Raw genomic sequence first — 19,964 nt, forward strand, 5'->3', positions numbered from 1 at the left:
TTTTTTTTTTTCGTGCTGTGACGGTTCCACCTGAAGACGGAAGCTTGTGTTGCCTCCGAAACGTCGTGATTTTTATTTTATTTTTATTTTACTTTTATTAATTTTTATTTTTTACCTACGTGACTTTACCGGAAACAAAAAACCTAAGAATATGAATCCTTGCAGTCACGAAAGCTTCAAATCTAGAATGTAAATATTGTCTCTATCATTATCGTTCAAATTGATGTAATATGTTCTTAGTAGAAATTCCTAAAGAGAAACTATCTACAATTCTAAGGGCAGCAGAAGAGACGCCCTTAGCCTGTGTAGCTGGCTGCCCCTTGTTCTACAAAATGTCGTGCACACGTGGAATCGCAGATGTGGAAATGCGCGGCATTGGCTGCTCTGGGTGCTCGTTGTCGCTTCCTCCTCCTTATGATTTGCAGCTGCCCTCGGTCGGCAGACCTCCGCACGGTCGTTTCACTTGAAGTTGGCGTAGTCCGAGAAGGTATCGATGTACTCCTGTACCACTTTGTAACAAAACTCGTACTGCTCCTGCGCACGAGAGAATGGAAAAAATAAATATATAGAAAGCGTCTGCCACCCAGAAACGTGAGCAACACCGCACACAAATGCTACACACGAAAAACATTTTCTCCCCAACCTACTATTGGCTGCCCCCCTTTTGTCACATTTAATGCCCCGTTTTGCCACTGGCACATCCAAGTGGTTTTCCGTTGGCTATTTGCCATGCAGAGCTAGAATCAAACCGTGAAACATTGGGTCACATAATGCAGCCGAGTCTGGGTTACCACGAAAGCTATGGTTTTCTATTGAATAGCTTGAGATGATCTTCTTGGTTCTTTCGGTAAAGTCACGTAGAAGGGAAATAATAAAATAATAATCACGACGTTTCGGCCACAACGCAATTAGCCGTCCTCAGGTGAAGACCAGGTCTGTCGGGGAGACCTGAGGATGGCTGCTTGCGTTGTGGCCGAAACGTCGCGAGAATTATTTTATTACTTCCCTTCTACGGGACTTTACCGAAAGAACCAAGAAGATGAATCCCTGCAGTCACGAAAGCTTTAAATCGAAGCTTGAGATCAATTGAAGATATAAAGAAGTCGTCCATGTAAGATGATGGCTGCACTATGGTTTAGTTGGAAATTATCAGTCCAATTGATTAATACTTATTTATACTTATATATATATATAAATTATCTTGATTATTTTTAGTAATCAAGATTAAATTAATTTCAGGTTTCAGATAATTGCCAAATATATGAAATCACAATCATCACATTAAAATGGTCTGAAGACATTCAATATTTATTAGGGCTTGAATTGTGTAATTATAAAAATGAACACAATTCATTCTAATAACAAGTACCTTGAAAATAATTACGTACTTTAGTGGAAAAAACGTAACTTAATTACGAAAAGCAATATGCCAATGTGCCTAAAGAAGAACATTTCAAATCAACGTGGTAACCGCTTTAACACATGGATCAGAACCATGGACATTGGCAAAGAAAATTTAACAAACGCTGAATAATGCGCAGAGACGCTTGGAGAGGTGTACGCTGGTAATTACGCTGAGACGACAACAAGGAACACGTGGGTCACAGAACATGCGCAAACTGTGGACATCATGGAGACTCTCAAGAAAAGTTCAGTTGGTTTAGGCAGTGCACGTCAGTGGTCTGTACTACTGATGGAGCGGCAGGCGAAGGAAGGAAGGAACCCCCCCCCACCCCCACCCCCAAGGGGACGTCACAACGTGGAGATGGAGCAACGAAATCTGCTCGCGTGCAGCAGCGTGACAGATGGCAACAGCTTGCGGAGGGCCTTCAATCAGCATTGGCTGATGACGATTACAATAATAACTTGAATGACATTACTGCGTTGAATTCCGCTGCATTTAAATCACTCGCGGTTTATACGCGCAGGATAAACTGAAACACAATGTATATGAAGATTATCTGCGGGGTGGTAAAGCCATCGGCTGTTTACTGTGCCTTGTTGCGCACTCCCCCAGCTTTGAATACGCCCTCCAATGGACCAACGGGAAATCTCACGCTTCCTGTTATGGTGTCAGTTTTGTTGCCAGATAAAAGGGTAAAAAACCAATTATCATATTTTTAACTGCCAAATGAGGTACCAATGGTGTAAATGCTTACCCCGAGCTCCACATACTCTGATGGTGCATTGTCTTTGAGTTGTGCGCCTTTTTTTTCGTCATCTGGTCCAACCCATGTGAGACTAGGCTCTAAGGAAAGCTGTCTCGGGTGTGGACCAATCAACTTCAAGGACAGTGCATATATTATCAGAGTTATGTTTTTTGTTTGCATTATGACTGCAGGTATTGTGGTCTATGCAAACATGACTCCTCGTAAAAAAGGTGTCAGTTTTGTTGCCAGATAAAAGGGTAAAAAACCAATTATCATATTTTTTACTGGCAAATGAGGTACCAATGGTGTTGGAGTTGTGCCATACAGCTCTCCGATGTGTTTTCGGGCTGTACCGCGTGTTGTTCATCACGATGTCCGATGTTTCGCTCAACTGGCAGCAGCCCCACCTTCTCACTCAATCGCGTAGAATTCTCGAAAAAAAGGAAGTTGGTGTAGCCAGGACACGCCGAGGCAGAAAATGAGCCGTTGGGCACGTCTTGAAGAAGCACACGGAGCGAAACGTCGGACATCGTGGCCAACAACATGCGGTACGACCCGAAAACACATCGGAGAGGGTAATCCCACTCTCGTCTGATGCTCTCTTTAGCCGACCAAGCAGAGGTGCCAGAGTTTCAATGCAGTTTGTGACCGACAAGCACAAAGGTATTGGCCAAGGCCATTGAACAAAGGCACAATGAAAGCATTGCACGGCCTCAGCCTCCCAAGTTGATTAAAGAGCACGTACTTATTACAGCCAAAGGAAATTGGAATGTGAACAGGCAAATGCAATGCGAGAGTGAGGCTATGTAACCAAGCCACCGCACTCAGTTTGTAAGATGCGATTGGATGCACTATTCGGACAATGCAAATGCATTTTACAGTAACCTCGGTGGAGCGGTGGCGCAGTGATTAGCGGAAATAAATAAGTGGCCCAAGGCTAACACAAGAAAAGGAACCGGTGATGACGTGGACTGAGGATTCGGCACAACACCCGACCAAACACGGCTAAGAACGGGCACAATTGGAGAGATCCGAAAGCCGAGGCATCAGTGATGCCCCCCCCTCCACACAAACCATTTCGGTTAAGGGAGAGACGACGACGGTGATGACGACGACGACAATCGATTCACGATCTCAGAGCTTCCCAGCCCGGCCACCGTGTTTTCTGGCGTTGCGTGGCCCGAGCAGACGCGGTCAATACCAGAGGTAGGCCTCGGCAAGGTAAGGTAAAAGTGTAAAAACAACGAGCCTACCTTTACCCCCTACCTCTTACCTTACCACAATACAATCACTCTACCCTACCTTTTACCCTTTAGCAGGTACGGTAAAAGGTAAAAAGCAACGAGCCTACCTTTTACCCTACCCTTTACCCTTACCCCTTCGCATGTCGACACCTTTACCCTTTACCTTTATCCTTTCACCCGGTAAAAAGGGTACAATTACCTTACCTTGCCGAGGCCTAACCAGGGGCAAACAACAACAACAACAACAACGGCGGCGCGTTCGCTCGCAACTCTGAGCGTTCTTCGCAGCCGTTCACACCGAGCTTGGGGTCTGAGATGAAAGCGCCGCTTACCAGGGTCTGCACCATGTGCGGCCGCTGCATGCGCAGGCTCTTGATGGTCTGGAAGACATCGAGGATGCCCTCGGCTTTGACGCGTTCCAGCACCGTGCTGAGCGCGCAGAAGGTGCCCGTCCTGCCCGCGCCGGCGCTGCGTTCATCACACGGGGGGGGGGGGGGAGGGGGGGGGGGGGCAGCAGGCAGGCAGACAGACACGGGGGATACGCACTCTTTGGTTTTTTCGGTAAAGTCACGTAGGTAAAAAATTTAATAAATAAAATGAAAACATCTTCTTGGTTCTTTCGGTAAAGTCCAGAGCAACGTTCCCAGGCCACTATCGAGGCGTTTAAAATCGTAATCGAAATCTTTAATTAGACTGGAGGAGGAATGAACCTCTTTGTTTTCCCACCGATGTCCACTACGGGCAAGTCGGCAAACAATACAAACGGAACGACAGGAGTGAAAAATAGACGGCAAAATGTGAGTTCAGAGGGATACGTCAACATGCACGTGTTGAGGGGGGTGGGGTGGGGGCGAGGGAGGGGGGGGTGCTCACCTGCAGTGGATCACGATGGGCTGGTTTCCCGATTGCTGCTGCTGCCTCTGCACGTCGGCGATGAGGCCGATCATGCCCTTGCCGTCGTCTGGGATGCCCACCTCTGGCCACCCTTGAAAGTGGAACTGCCGAATCTGCCGGCTCTTGTTATCCTTGTCAACGAAATGGAACGGCAAAGCAAAAAAACGACATGTCATTGCAATGTATATTCTTGAATCCAGAGCATCTTTAATTGGAATCCATCCGTGTGGAGTTTTGAGGCTAATCTGGCTTCCTTCTTCAAGAAGCCAAACGACCCCATGCAATGGGCCAAATATTCCAATGCAGGATCCGGCTGAAAATGTTTTGAGACTCTGCGAGGCTTTGCTGGATAAAGGGCATTATTATTATTGTGTAATGGATTTTGATATTTGTAAAACATCTCGGCCTTAGTTTAAAACAGCTATGTATAATCCCCTTGGTTCTTTCAGTAAAGTCACGTAGAATGTAAATAATAAAATAATAAAAATAAAACATAATAAAATACGTGACTTTACCGAAAGAACCAAGAAGATGAATCCCTGCAGTCACGAAAGCTTTAAATCGAAAAAAAGCTATGTATAATTCGACTATTTGTAATATCACGTCTGGAGTCTTAAGATAGTTTCTGAAAGGCAATGCACTGGGTGTCACGCTGTGTTCCAAAAATGTCACTCAACAATCTGAAAAGGGAATAAATTTAAACAAATAAAGGAACTTGGGAATCTTTCAACGAGTCACTCACCTTGCCACTGGAAATGACAAATTCTCGGGCTGTGTATGAGCCAATGAGCTTCTCTGACTTGATTTCAATGGAGATGTCACCGAAGGTGATCGAATCGTTGGAAGGCCAGTACTGAAAGCACTTCTCCTGCAAGCAGCGGGGGAAAAATACAAGAGTACAAAGGCATTTCAAGTTGGCGGCTGATTGTGTGAACAAGAATTTTTTCTCGAGCGCCGCATTAAGGTTATGTCTGGCGCATCTGTTTTAAGTCCAGACACATGAGCCCCCCCCCCCCCGTCTTTCCAATACGCTTGAGAAGTGTGACTTGCACACAGTGGGCCTAATTGTAGAACCCGGCAGAGGGGGGGGGGGGGGGGGGGTTGGAAAACGGAGCTTCGCTTTCACACAAATTGCCAGCACTTTACTCAACCCTGACGTGAGAACTGTGAAGCGCTTTCTGAGCGTATTTGTGATTTCCCTCTTCTGCCACCAATCTGAGCTCCCCCGTCGTCAACCCCCACTGATGAGCCAGGCGAAGTATGGTCCACTAGGCCTCAAGTAGCACGGTTGGCTACGTAAGGTGCGAAAGAAGTTCAACAAACTTGCATAAAAGTAAATTACACACAGTAATTTGCATTGTGGGAATGTTACTTTGTTTCACGACTGACTTGGACATTTTGCTGGGACGTAATTATAATAAAAATAGATATCCCAAAAGCAATAGTTTATTGTGCTTGCCCATGGTTCCATGCATTACTGCATCCTCTATTTGGATAAACTACATTTAAATTGCAAGCAATATGTTGCTTTTGCACACATTCGGGTGGATGTGCCGGTGCAAGGATAGTATTTGGACAAGTCCTAGCATCCAGTTGAAAGGGGGAGCATTTTTATGGCGATTGTTGCTGGAAATTCTCACTGGCAACAGTTGCCTACCGCACCCTTTTTATTATTAAACAAAAAAAAGTGGTTGCCCAAATCTGGACCAAACTGACAGCTGCTGCCCCTAATGGGAGACTGGGATGGTAGCTGCCCCACTCCTATTGCTCACACATCTGTACACAAACCGCTGTTCCACAACATGCTTCTCGACAAAACTCTTTTGCATTTGCAAGTCACAACTCCGTCGTCATTCTTAGGCTTGCCACGTGTCCTGCTTTTGCCAGGGTCATCCTGTTTTTTGTGGAGTCTGCTGTGGGGATCTCTAATTCTTCTTGTGTGTTCAACCGCCACAGTGCAGGTCACAACACTTCTCTTTCCACTTGTTCCTTCTCAATGGTTACCCCCCCCCCCGCCCCCCCCCCCCCCCCCCCACATGAAATGTTGTCAGATACATAATAATACCACTAAAGCAAATTAATTTATATCTTGCGGTATTGTGAGATATTAAGCTACACATATCACGTCCTGTTTTTTCACGCCTCAGAGTTGACAACCCTAGTTGAGTTTATTTATATCTAACTCAGAGACCAGGATAGTCTCATATTTCAGTGACACGGGTCACCAAAATGTCAAAATACAGATAAATAACACAAAGTCGACGCAGAAGCAGACTGCCTCATAACGAATGCGCCAATATTGCCCGAGCTTGCCATCGCGGCCTTTAGGAAGGTCTTCTCAACGTAAACCGCCTCACCTGCCCACGCTCCTGCAGCTCAGTCAGCATGACGATGGAGAAGCACTTCCACTCCCACACCATCCTCCAGAAATCCTCCGCCGTGTGGGGCAGGGGCCCTTGCGTCACGATGTACGCATCCTTTTGGCGGTAGCCCTGCATGCCGTCACCACGCAATAGCAACAACGATAAGGCAACACCGGCTATGTAGAATCGTGACGGGCACTGCAAGATCTGACCATGTCCATTCAGTGCTCGCCAAGCTGCATTGGCTTCTGGTTGCCGAACGAATACTTTATGAGATCGCGCTCATTACACACACAAAGTGCTTGCCACAAATTAACCACAATACCATGGTGATCTCGCTAAGGAGCATAAACCATCACGCAAACTCTGGTCATCCTCAGAGTGGCGTTTGGCTTGCCATCGAACGAAGATGATCACCGCATCGCGCGCTTTCAGATGCGCTTCTGCGGCTGTCTGGAACGCTCTTCCTTCCGATATTATAAAGTCACTGGAGTTAGGCACTTTTAAATCTACACTGAAAACTCACTTCTTTATAACTGCTTTTTTGTGTTTAGTTTGTCCTTCCCCCGAATCTCTGATTAGCATGGTTGGTTACGTACAGTGCGAAATAAGTTTTACGTACATCGGATCTATTGATGATCCAGAACTACTCACCGGTTCATAACAGTTATTCGCTCACTGGTGGTCAGTCAACACACATTGTTATCATTCTTCTATCGCAACTACCGTGGTTACTGTTCGCATGAAGCATGCTCACTGATTCCTCCGCTCGTGTTGAATACTCGGTGTACCAGGCTGACTGCGGTGTGATTCATAATTAGTTTATTTTCGGTGAGATCGTGTAGGCATGATAAAGTGTTTAACTATAATCCCGACAGCCAATCAAATCAAGTTGTCAAGTGGGAAATTTTGGACAGTTGTCAAAAACATTCCCCCAGCTTTTCAACATTGCGGTTTGCTGGAATGCCAAATCAATTGACACATTTGCCCTCGTGACAACTTGATTGGATTGGCTCTGTCGGCCGGCGCAGGGTTACAGTTAAACGATTGACGTTATACCTACACGGTTGCTCCAAGCAAAAATAAACAAATGACCAATCATTATCGGTCGTCAAAGCCCATGTATAATATTGACTGTTTTGTCCCACTGAAACTGTTTGTCCACCACAATTGCAGGTCTCGACATTTCCCTTTCTGTTTCCCCCTCTCGTCGTTTTTTGTTCTTGTCAATATCTTCATTTAAGTTTGCTCATTTCGAGATGCGTAATCAGCCTCAGACACCTCTTCTCTAACGTTGTGTAGCAGTAGCAGTACACTTACATCTGACGAGAATAATCATTGATTTATTGTGTGAAGCAGTGCACTCACATCTATAAAGGATGCGTTGATGTAGTCCGTGTTTTCCTCCCCTCTCTTCATGGGGATGATCACTCGATTAAAATCATCTGTGGAGGCAAAACTTAAATCAACAATCGGTACTGCGTTTAACCAGGAAACGCGTTCTGATGTTGCAACTTAACGCTGCCCTTTTACATAAACATCACTTGATTTTTTTTTCTTGCGTGGCACTGCATCACAAGTTGCGGAGCGCAGCAGCAATCCCGCGAATGTCAGCGGTCTCAGAATTGGCACGGCAAGATATGTGTTCATGCTTCTTCCTATTACAGTCCTGCGATTATAAACATCAAACAGCCCTCTGTCAATCCTCTGCCGGTTAAAGGCACCCCCCCCCCCCAACTCACTGTGTCAGTCACAGAGTTAGTTTTTATCATATTTCACCAGACGGGTCAGTGCAGGTCGGTGAAGGTGGGGAGCGTAGACACGGGAGCACAATGACAACCGTGGATTTTGCCCCCACTGCCCCTCGCTGTCCACAAGGTAACAGAGCCCTTGCGGCTGCCCCTGTGGGTTGGCGAATGGAGGGGAGGCCAAAGACCGGCTCGGGTATTGCACCACTTCGACCCTAACGCTAGTCGTGGCGGGGAGTAGACCTGCGTTTGCGAGTTGCATGGCGCAGCGTGTAAACCGCTGTGCCCACCGCTCCCGCCCCCACCCGCCCCACCAATTGCAGTGTTCACACAAAATAATGGCAACAGTCTTGAGCTGGTAAATCACCACCGTGTACATGCGGCTTGGTGATGTGTAATGCAGCACACTAGTCTCCTTAAGCCGATTTTGGATGTGTTCCATGACTGAGAAGCCAATAATATGTTGTGGCATGATACAAGTAAACAATCAATTGTGATGTAGGTGCTAGACTTTCACCCGGAAGATCAATTTATGCTGGTGCCATGGGCCCAACTTTTCCAAACGTGAAATTTTATTTTCCATCTCAACATTTGCAAGTAACATGCGAGTTTGTTTTTGTTTACTATCAGATCAGTATAAATAGGTTAGCCAAAGTTGGTCAATCGGCAGATAGCGTGTAATGGGGTTAAAGTGCGGACACTTCTGCATCTCCCAAGACTTCAGGTGAGCATGAAAGTGCAGGCCAAAATCCCCTCTAGAGGGGGTTCTTTAGAGTTCCCTCTAACAGGAGACCTTTCCACCAGCAGTAGCCTGAGAAAATAACTCTGGGGCTGAACCTTTTCTCCACCGTGTCTCTTAAGTGCAGATTTTTGTTTTGTTATTGGGTGCAATTGTGAACAACAGCCATTATCACACATTAGTACATCCTAATCGGCATAATCATTGGTTCAATGCAGCTCAAAGACTCAGTCCTACAAGGCGTGTGGTGTAGTTAGGAGATGTCAATGGTGCTTGGAATTTAAATGTCTGAAGACCAGAATCGGTGATTTTGCCAACAATATGTTCAGGGAGGCAGTTCCATATCCAGACAGCAGAGAGAACAGCTTCTGTCCAGGGAGCGCATTATTGCTTAAACAAATGCCACTGGAACGATTTTGTCCAAAACCCTCATGAGGTTGATCGACGTGTTTTTTTTTAACAAAGTAAAACAAGCCCTCCTCCGTATGTTTTTTGTTTGTGTGCCATTAGCCGTGATACACCAACAAGAACACGCAACACATTTTTCCGCAATTTTTGTTAAGTTTGGAAACTTGAGCACCGTGACGAATTGGTAAAGGGGGAACGTTTTCTTTGGTAGTGCCTGAACAACCTTTAACGTGAAGTGTAACATTTTAACGACAGATACAAAATAATGCAGCGTCAGAAGGTCAAAGTGATCTCCTGCTCAAATGAGCGCTGAGGCAGTGCGCATCTCCTGTTTAGAGCCCTGACCCAGTGGTGGGAATTCCACATTTGAACCTCATGGCGGGACCCCGGGGTCCCATAAGCCCCCGGCTCTCACATAAACTGCGTTGCGACGTCATTTCATGTCAACCCTCAACCTGGAATTGGACTCCCACAACGAGGTTTTGAGCTCACAAGCATCCGATTGCAAGCCACTTGCTCTTGCGTAACCCTCCAAATGAATGCGTGAGCGAACGGTGTGTCATTGCTTTACACGGAATGATCTGCAGGACTCGGTTCTTCTTCATGTTGGCAGGGAGGTTACCAGCGCGCATCCTGTCGTTCTGGATCTTCACAGAGGTCAGCTTCTGTTGAGGCAGAATTCAAGTGTCAGACATCTCATTGTCAACATCCCCATGGTAAATGTGTAATAAACCTCTTGGAGACGGCTTGTGGAATCGGTCCTTACATTTCACTTCTTCAGTTCACAAACACTCCCCGTTGCTGGCAGGCAACGGGAAGTGGGCAGACAGCCCACAAGAGACGCACCGCCACGTGGCACCCGGAGCCCCGCTCGCGCGTGGCCTCTCTCTCTCTCTTCGTTCCGTGTCTGACCACGTGTCTCTGATCTCTCCCCTTATTTAACACCTGGGTCACGTGGTACACTCCAGCCAATCCTTAATAGCCTGCGCCGAATGTCCCAGATTCCCCATCAACTCCCGGGACCACGCCCCTTACTTGTCTTCCCATTGGCTGAGGCCAAGACCAGCAGAACCAATCACCCTAGCTGACATCCCGTGATCACGCCGAGGCCATGCTCCCAGGCTCTCCCCCCATTGGCTGTAAAGCGGGACCGGCAGAGCCGATCACCACGTGAGCCGGACACAGGCTCTTATTACAAATGAATAATGTGAGCACCAGTGGATTACAACAACAGCAATGGCAAAGGTCACCAACAACTAACACACGACATGATTCCAGCAGCAACATGAATTATTATGAACATTCTATACTGATGTACCAAATCGAATTGGTGCTCGAAGTTGAAAAATAACAATCCACTTCTGGCTGGTTGAATGCCTCACATCGCCATGTCAGTCACAGGGGTTGTGTGACCAAACTTCGCCACACTGGTCACTACGTGTGTGGGTGAAGTGGGCGTGATTTTCTCGGGCTGCATCAGATATTGTTGCTGGGAACTCAACTCAGAGTCGCTGGGCTCACAGCACAATGCACCAACTGCTACACAACCGTTTCCCCCATGTTAAATTTCAATGACCGGTTTGAGTGCCTTTGTGTGCGACGGTTACGACAATGATTTAGACTTTGCCTGCTTGGACAGACGCTGCTGTAAAACATTAATCTCGAAGGCCCATAGGCTCCTGCATTGAAATGTTGTTGCAATTTAAATTGTTAAAAAAGGACAGTTTATTTTGTAATTTTTTAGGAATTAGTTTTACATGCTGTATATTTTTCATTTCCACACTTTTGTTACTCCACATCTTTTCACCTTTGCAGTAAAGCATCATGATGTTTGTTTTATTTCGTAGAAGGACAACTCCTTTAATATGCTACGCCATTTATATGGCACAAGCAAGTCCATAATAATGTATTGAAATTCAAAATGACAATGGAGTAGATACTGATGCTGTAAACATAAAAGCGGTCACACTCTGCAAGCCAACTTCCTTTTGATTCGCTTTTTTACCATAACGGACGTGAGCACGTTCATGGAATTTCCCCACCATATAAATTTAAACTGCGATTGCCACTGCAGGATATTTCTACGTAATTTGCTTGGTACTGATGGTGTGGGGGTCCAGAGCCCAGCTTCTCTCATGCTAGCCACAGGGAAAGCAGTGGTCACGACGGGCAGGAAGTATGACCGGAAGCAGAGCTCGGTAGCGATTGTTCGCAAGGCCAGCAAGCGGCTCTTGAGAGGCCCAACAACAACAGCAGCAGCAGACTGTCAGGTCGCGAGACCTCCATGTAAAACGCGTGACAGTGGACAGTCGGCGATGGCAGATGGTGTGGCATGTCGTGCAAGCCGCCACATGTTAGAGCAAAATAGAAATAGGCGAGGGGGGGGGGGTGTTACCCTCCCACCGGGTCCAGCCTTAGGGTGGCCGTGTTATAAACCGTGAATATGATAGGAAATGTTTACAAACACGAGCCACTCGGTCGGCAACGAGTGATTAAAAGATGGCAGAGGTTATTCTCGTAAAAACATTTTTATTTCACCCCCACTGCTGCCACAATTGTGCTATTTGCATCGGTCAGAACCAGAGGTCGCAACCGGGTACCCGATACCCGTACCCTACCCAATACCCGGCTACCCGGCCGGGTACGGGTAGGGTATGGGTACGGCCGGGTACGGGTACGGGTACCCGTTTGCGACCCTGGGGCGGCCGGGTACGGGTACGGGTAAGGAATCAAAACCCGTTTGCGACCTCTGGTCAGAACACTTGCAGAGCATTGCAACCCTTCATGTAAGAGAACAGCCAATGTAAGCGAATATCACAGCTACATTGGAGACCCCCTTCAAGTGAGTGACCTTTGTTGCACATAGGTGGGAGCCTTTTCCAGCCGCTGTGTCACTGAGGGTATAATGCTCATCCCACGTGAGTAACTGGTAATATTGTGCCCTTATTGGTGACCAGCCTGAGGCCATCAACTCGCTACACTTGAGAACCCGGTTTTTGGCAACAGGTTGGCTATATCTTCTTGGTTCTTTCGGTAAAGTCACGTAGAAGGGAAATAATAAAATAATAAAAATAAAACATAATAAAATAATTCTCACGACGTCCTGCTTGCGTTGTGGCCGAAACGTCGTGAGAATTATTTTATTATGTTTTATTTTTATTATTTTATTATTTCCCTTCTACGTGACTTTACCTAAAGAACCAAGAACATGAATCCCTGCAGTCACGAAAGCTTTAAATCGAGGTTGGCTAAAACTTAGGATTCGAACCCAGGACACCGGCGGTGATGATGGCTCAATGCCCTAACCTCTCAGCCACCCGGCCGCCTCAGTAGCACGATTAATACCACAGGAGTACTACCAAGGCCCGCTGAATGATCCATTCACGTCACCGCCTCGCCTGCCACTCACCCTGAACTCCTCCTCCAGGCCGATGAGCCCCGTGTCGGGCGTGCGGAGCGACAGCCTCTGCAGATGCGACTCCAGGGAAGTGACCTCCAGCTCCGTGTCTCCGTACAGCTGGAACTCAAGCAGCGCTTGGTAGATGAACACGTACTGGATCTGTGGGGGGCAAGGGGTGGCCCCGTGTGTGCACAGCGCTACAGGTTTAGTACTCGCGTCCTCGAGCCATGCAGCAGCAGCCCCCCCTTTAGCCCCCCCCCCCTTGCCTCAACATTTTCTTGTGGTTAACAGTCAAAGTGATTTCCTGCTCAGGTGAGCATTGAGGCGATGCTCATCGAGAATTTACTCATCTGAGCTAGTGTTGGAAATTCCACCTGAGGACGGCTGCTTGCGTTGTGGCCGAAACGTCGTGAGAATTATTTTATTAGATTTTATTTTTATTATTTTCCTTCTACGTGTTTTTACCGAAAGAACCAAGAAGATGAATTCCACATTTATATGATAGGGCCGAAGATATGAAAATAAGGTATGATCATAATAATACATTAAATAAACATCGTAAAAATATACACCCCTTAATCAATCTATACTTGACCATGCTGGGCAGTGTAAATTGGTTAAAGGTTGCGGGACAAAAACCCTGTTCATGTGCTTATGTCTGTGTACATACGTGTGTTTATTCAACTATCCCTGCTAAATATTTTATTTTCTGTCTAAAGTAGCAGCGCTGTGTTACATTGAAATCACGAAATTAACCTTTGGCATGAACGTGTGTCATTTAACTCTGCTATGTATAACTTGCCAAGCAGTGACATACATTTTTAAGAATGTTTATGCGCTTGGTATTTTCTGCGGAAGCTCCATTAGACAAGAATGCCACATTTGCCCGGGTGTTTATTTATCGTTGTTGAAGCTTAAATTAAATATGTGCGATAGTTGTGGATAATTAGATGGGAAATGCTGCACAGCATTCTGGCCAAATTACAGCTGATAAAAGGTTCTTTACCGACAACAGTGATAAATTCATGAGCCGATCCTGAGGCCTGACCACCGTATAAATAACTATTAGCTGCTAATGGACTGCCATGAATGCATGCAGAAGCACTCCCTTATTAAATTACAATTTCATCTGTCGCTTGCCTTTGAAGTGAACATTTCACTGGTGGCAAACATTTTTTACTGAAATTATCCCCAAGCGTAATTCTCTTGCTTTAAAAATTGTGCGTCTTTTTGGCTTTAATTGCAGTGTTTTGATTATTTTAAAGATGTCCGATTAAAAACGGTGCATGGAGAACAGATATCTTATGAACATGAGAGCCGACATAATGTGAAAACGAAATCAAGATGAGAAGGGAAAATGTGGCATCTTTTTCGATGACCGCTTAACAAGACACGGTCATTGTGAGATGCCTTGAGAAAACTTGCCGAGTATTGCGATACGTTTTTAAAAACATATGTACGTGCTACCTATTTCCTGCAGATGTTCTCTCAGAAAAAATGCCTCTAATCCTTGTTTAAATGTAAACGCACTGTGCGCGAAACCTCTACATTACTGGACGCCAATTGCTCAAAATCGCCGTCCAAGTAGCAGCTTAGAAAACGATTCCAGGCCCCACGAGAGTGAGACATTCTTGAGCCTGTCTTGAAGCCTGATGTTATAAATAACTTTAGCCCTCTTGCTATACTGCGGACGAACAACATGTTCAGAAACACAGGCACAAGAAAGGTTATTGGAGACTGACATGGGGGAAGTTCTGGATGGTTATGAAATGCAGCCTTGATTCAAATTGTAGAATTGAGCACGGTCAAGAGAGGGACGTGAAATCATGGAAGGAGGCACCGTGATGCTTATTGCGGTTGTATTTGACGCACGCCAAGCCAATTCTTTAGGGGCGGGACAACATAACCTCTTCCAAGCAATTCTACGATTTACAACACGGCAGTGAATCATCGCACTGCTTTGTGTGTTTAGTTTGTCGCTCTTCCCCCACACCTCTTATTGGCACGCTTGGCCACGTACAGTGCTGCAAAAGTTACACACGCATACACCTCTAGTGGCTGCAGCGGTGGAATAAACCCATTACAAACAACACTCAATTCAACACCTCGATTTATACGCGCGCGGGTTAATGCGCGTCTCGTGAGTTTTCAGACTCAACCGATTGCAATTTCTGAATCGAAGCGTCGTTTCTGCCCTGTGATTATTGTCTACGCGCTGTATCGCCGTGCCGACAACCGCGGCGGCTTCACGTTCGCGTGTGCGCCCGCACGCCCGTGTAACCGTGACACGCGGTCACTCACGTCGGTCTGCACCATCTGGCAGCGCTGGGCGCGGATGCGCGACACGAACCCGAAGACGTCCACGCGCTGCTCGGTCTGGATCATGTCCAGCATCGCGTCGATGACGATGAACGTTCCCGTCCGGCCGACTCCCGCGCTGCACGCACAAACGCACGAACACACGTGAACGCGCGCACTTAACGTCATGCACATTAACTCACGCATGAATACAGGCGAAACACACACACACACGTGCGCATGAACACGCGCATGAACACAAACATTGACACACGTGAACACGCTCACGCATTAACACGTGATCGCGCAACTGGCGTGAACACGTGTGGACACACAACGTCAACGCACATGAACGCCCGCACACGTGAACATGTGTGAACGCAAACATGCAAGCATACACATGCTAAAACTACCACTCGGGACCCAGGCAGGCGCTGTGTTATGAAGAGTGTGGGGCAGGGGAAGGGGGGGACAGAATTGGAAAGGGGTTCCCCGTTACTCCTTGCACAACAGCCATTGTGAACCGCACTATTCCACCGATACCACAGATGGCTTTCGGCAGTGCAGAAAATGCTTTTGGCCGACGGCGGTGCCCACGTTACCACTCGAAACATTCATGAACATCGCAGCATGTGGTGCCCATCGGTTTCTCGGCCAGTGCGGCCGGCCTGCAACAGGTCAACGAGAGGTCACCGCAGCCACCGCTTCCTTCTGCGATGTCTGTCTTGCAGCTGCAGCAAAGTTGATATGTGACCTCCAAGATCGGCTCTAACCGTCCGGGTTAAGTATCCAACCATCTGGTTTAGGTTTTCCCCCTTACCTGCTGACCCTCTGGATGCCACTCCACTTCCTGGCTTGGTCACCCCCCCCCCTCCCCTACACTCATGCCGCACCTCTTACAATGAACTGCCGATTGTATTTACACCACTTTCCTGCCTGCCACATGTTATTAAAGACACCCACATTTGCTGACCCTATCCGCCTCCATCCTGCACATGTGCCCCCACTGAGCACACCTCTTCCCGATTACATCTGCAATTCTCTCTTGTCAGGTGCTGTTTGTAAACATCCAAGTTGCTTACCCTGTGCCTTGCCTCTGTGACAAATACCTTATTCTATGGAATGGAAGCCCCCAGAGGCGAACGAACTTAAGCATTGTGAAGTCAATGCGAATTAGCAAATTGAATAACAGAGCTATATAACATACGTGAGTGAGCAATGGTGGTTTTACAAAGCTTTACAAAGCATTAAGGATCATGTGCCTGGAGCGACGACAAGAGTTGTGCAAATGGGCACTTTTGTTTTCTTAAGATGGTATTGATTATTTTTAAGTGCTAAATAAATTATCCTCATCAGCAAGTTCCGCGTGGACATTTTGAACGATATTGAAACTCGTATTCCTGCGATGCAAAGATTTAATTGACGCAGCCTCTGAAAGATTGGATGCCCAAATGCCCTGCCCTGGAGTTCACCCTCTGCCTTTCTTGCAGAGTGGAAATGACTGCAGCCCTTTCCCTCGGGCAAAAGTTCATCTTGTAAAGCACAGGAAACTCTCGTTTGAATTTTCATCCTCCTAATTTACATACGATTTGCATTTTCCGCGTTTTTTTTCTTTCTCTCAGACCACCCCTCCCCTTGGATAAATCGTGCGTTACCTACATTAGGGTCGCCTACGACCTCATCGCCCCGAACGTGCCCCATCTCGTCAAGTATGAAGAGCAATGCAGGACTGAGCCTGGCGAACACGAGGATGGATGACCACCTTCCAACCCAGCTTAAATAGACGCTCCAAGCGTGGTGGTGTTTCATTCAGACGCTGTCTCCCCGACAGACCCGGTCTTCACCTGAGGACGGCTGCTTGCATTGTGGCCGATAAGTCGTGAGAATTATTTTATTATGTTTAATTTATTATTATTTTATTATTTCCCTTCTATGTGACTTTACCGAAAGAACCAAGAAGATGAATCCCTGCAGTCACGAAAGCTTTAAATCGAAAACGTTTCGGATAGATTTGAGACGTTAAAACGGGGGGGGGGGGGGGGGGGTCTCACCTGCAGTGTACCACAATGGGTCCCGAGTAAGAGGGGTTGGAGGTCTTGACCTTCTTCAGGAACTTGAGCATGCCGATGGGCGTGAAGGGCACCCCGAAGTCCGGCCAGCTGGTGAAGTGGAACTGGGTGACCAGGCGCGCTTGGTGTTTACCCGGCCCCTCCCCGACCTGCGGGCAGCGCCGAATTAGCGTAGCCGGGATTTTAGGGGGGCTGCAGCCTTGGATTTTGAGGACTTCCAACAATATATATCATTATTGTTTAAGTGGTTGAAATGCGACCACTAACATGATGGATTCTACAGTGTGATTTGGCGATTTAATTCTTAGCATCTAAACATTTTTTTTTACCAGGTAAGCGCCGAATTAGCGTAGCTTCAGCCTTGAATTTTGAGGACTTCCAACAATATATATAATTATTAAGTGGTTGAAATGCAACCACTAACATGATAGATCCTACATTGTGATTTGGCGATTTAATTCTTAGCATCTAAACATTTTTTTTTGTTTTTACCAGGTAAGGCCCACTAAGCGATATAGGTCTGACTGCAAATGATAGCTCAACGAAGTGGCTTATGTGGAAATTTATAGCAGCCAAATACTCGAGACGCATGTTTGTGGAAGGAAAAACCGGAGGACCCGGAGAAAAATCCACGCGACCATGGGGAGAGAGAGACACGCAAACTCCAAATGTCGAGGCGTCAGGGTCGGCATCGAACCCACGACCTGCTGTGTGATTACAGGGCTCCACCTTTTAACGACACGTCTGTTGGCCTCACCAGCTGTACGCAGAACTTGCGGATAGTGTAGTCCACAAGGACGGTGATGTCCTCCACGGAGACCCGCACGGAGCCATACGTCCAACAGCCCTTGTCGGGCCAGTACTGGGAACACTTGGTCTGAGTCGCACGAATCGGGAGCCAGGGCGAGAGGTGAGGAAAGCCAGACATGAGAATGTGTATTTTATAAACACTAAACACATTAATCAAGTTAAAGTAATATATAGTAACTAGGTCAGTGGTTCGCCAACCTTTTTTTTGGCTACTGTACCCCTCGTTGAACTTTGTTTCAACCAAGTATCCGCCTTGCCTGACCCAACGTGGTTCTGATAAATTAATGTATGAATAATGAACATCAATATTGCAACCAATTGTTAATTTTGTGAGCTATCCTAACTAGCTAACAACTTCAAGCGAATGAAAACAAATTCAACGCACGCTCTGCACGCGTGACGTAATTTGTTCGCGCTCACCGGTTACGCTAGGAAACAACGTTGTTTACGATCAGTGCGTTTATAAAGGTCTTTTATGTCGCTCTAGGTTACCATATGGATTAAAATGTCACCGTAGTCATTTTACATTGGCAGATTCATGCGTGATTATTCACCAATGACCCGTGTACGATATAATATCACATTAATAAATCACCTCACGTATCCCCTGGGACATTGCCAGGTGTACTCCCCGGTGGTCCACACACCAGAGGTCGCAATCGGGTACCTGATACTCGTATCCTACCCGATACCCGGCTACCCGTACCCGGCCGGGTACCCGTTTGTGACCCTGGTGCGGCCGGGTACGGTTACGGGTAGACCGTGAGTCACTGGTGAGTAACCATTTGTCACTCATTTCCCAACGTCTTGTCTCTTCTCACAATTCAAGTTCCTAGAATCAACCCACCCACGCCTGCAACATGGCTTCATCCCAGAGGTCGCAATCGGGTACCCGTACCCGTACCCTACCCGATACCTGGCCGGGTACGGGTAGCCGGGTATCGGGCAGGGTACGGGTACCCATTTGCGACCCTGGTGCGGCCGGGTACGGGTAAGGAATCAAAACCCGTTTGCGACCTCTGCCACATACACCCCCGGTTGAGAACCACTGATCTAGGTGATGTAAAGTAGAAACTTGTGTTGTGAACCCAGGACGTCAGCGCTGCTGGTTCAATGTTCGACACCCCTTTATCCCCTGCCATGCTACCTCTTTCCTCTCTTGCAGATTGGTGACCATGACGATGGTGGAAGTGTTCTGCTCCCAGATCATCCTCCAGAAATCATTTATCGTCTCCTCCTTCGGACCTGTGAGCAAAAGGGGGTAATCGCTGGTGAAGTGAGGCATGGAACGTGGCATTTAAAAGTTCACATCCGTAACCGACACGGATTAGTGAATCTCTTCCAAGTGCACATGTTTCATCTATCTATACAATAACGGAGGTCAAACTGTTGGATGCATTCATGAAGTCACAATGCAAAGTTTACACAACATATGTTCTTAACTTTTACATACAATAACAATTCCACTGTTAAAATACGGTATTGTCGTGTATCATTCCACAGTTGACCTGTCTTACCGGGTTTCAAAATATAAACAAAAAATTATAAGTGCCACCTAGGTGCTATTAAATAAAAATCGCAATAGGCAATCAATACAGCAGTACGGGTAAACATGCACCCGTCCTTCTAAAGCCATATCCTACTTTCAAACAGGACAAAGCATTTTCACATCATTCATATTCTTGTCAAGAAATGCTATTTTTTTGCATGCAGTGAGTTTTAATGGGCAATAGGCTACACGTGAAATTAGCCCGCACGATCCACGCAGCTTCGGGAAGCCTTCATCCAGCAGCGGATAGACAAAAAGGGCTGCGTATGTACAACACGTGTGCCGCACATGA

General features: G+C 46.8%; 1 protein-coding gene across 3 annotated transcripts in view; it reads right to left on the reverse strand.

Annotated features, from left to right (window-relative positions):
• LOC144717595 (receptor-type tyrosine-protein phosphatase alpha-like) overlaps positions 1-19,964 on the reverse strand; it is a 99,512-nt gene continuing 79,548 nt past the window's right edge. For all 3 annotated transcript variants that reach the window (XM_078593085.1, XM_078593086.1, XM_078593087.1), the window contains 12 exons: positions 19,271-19,368; positions 18,071-18,190; positions 17,296-17,462; positions 15,248-15,383; positions 12,956-13,105; positions 10,118-10,211; positions 8,020-8,096; positions 6,646-6,780; positions 5,031-5,156; positions 4,268-4,419; positions 3,727-3,862; positions 1-534 (listed from right to left, as the gene is read on the reverse strand). In XM_078593085.1, the coding sequence (XP_078449211.1) occupies positions 460-534; positions 3,727-3,862; positions 4,268-4,419; positions 5,031-5,156; positions 6,646-6,780; positions 8,020-8,096; positions 10,118-10,211; positions 12,956-13,105; positions 15,248-15,383; positions 17,296-17,462; positions 18,071-18,190; positions 19,271-19,368 (1,466 nt within the window). In that variant the 3' untranslated portion in view covers positions 1-459. The remainder of the gene's footprint in view (positions 535-3,726; positions 3,863-4,267; positions 4,420-5,030; positions 5,157-6,645; positions 6,781-8,019; positions 8,097-10,117; positions 10,212-12,955; positions 13,106-15,247; positions 15,384-17,295; positions 17,463-18,070; positions 18,191-19,270; positions 19,369-19,964) is intronic.

Source organism: Lampetra planeri, chromosome 4, assembly GCF_965212315.1.
Source record: "Lampetra planeri chromosome 4, kcLamPlan1.2.h2, whole genome shotgun sequence".
Classification (NCBI taxonomy): Eukaryota; Metazoa; Chordata; class Hyperoartia; order Petromyzontiformes; family Petromyzontidae; genus Lampetra; species Lampetra planeri.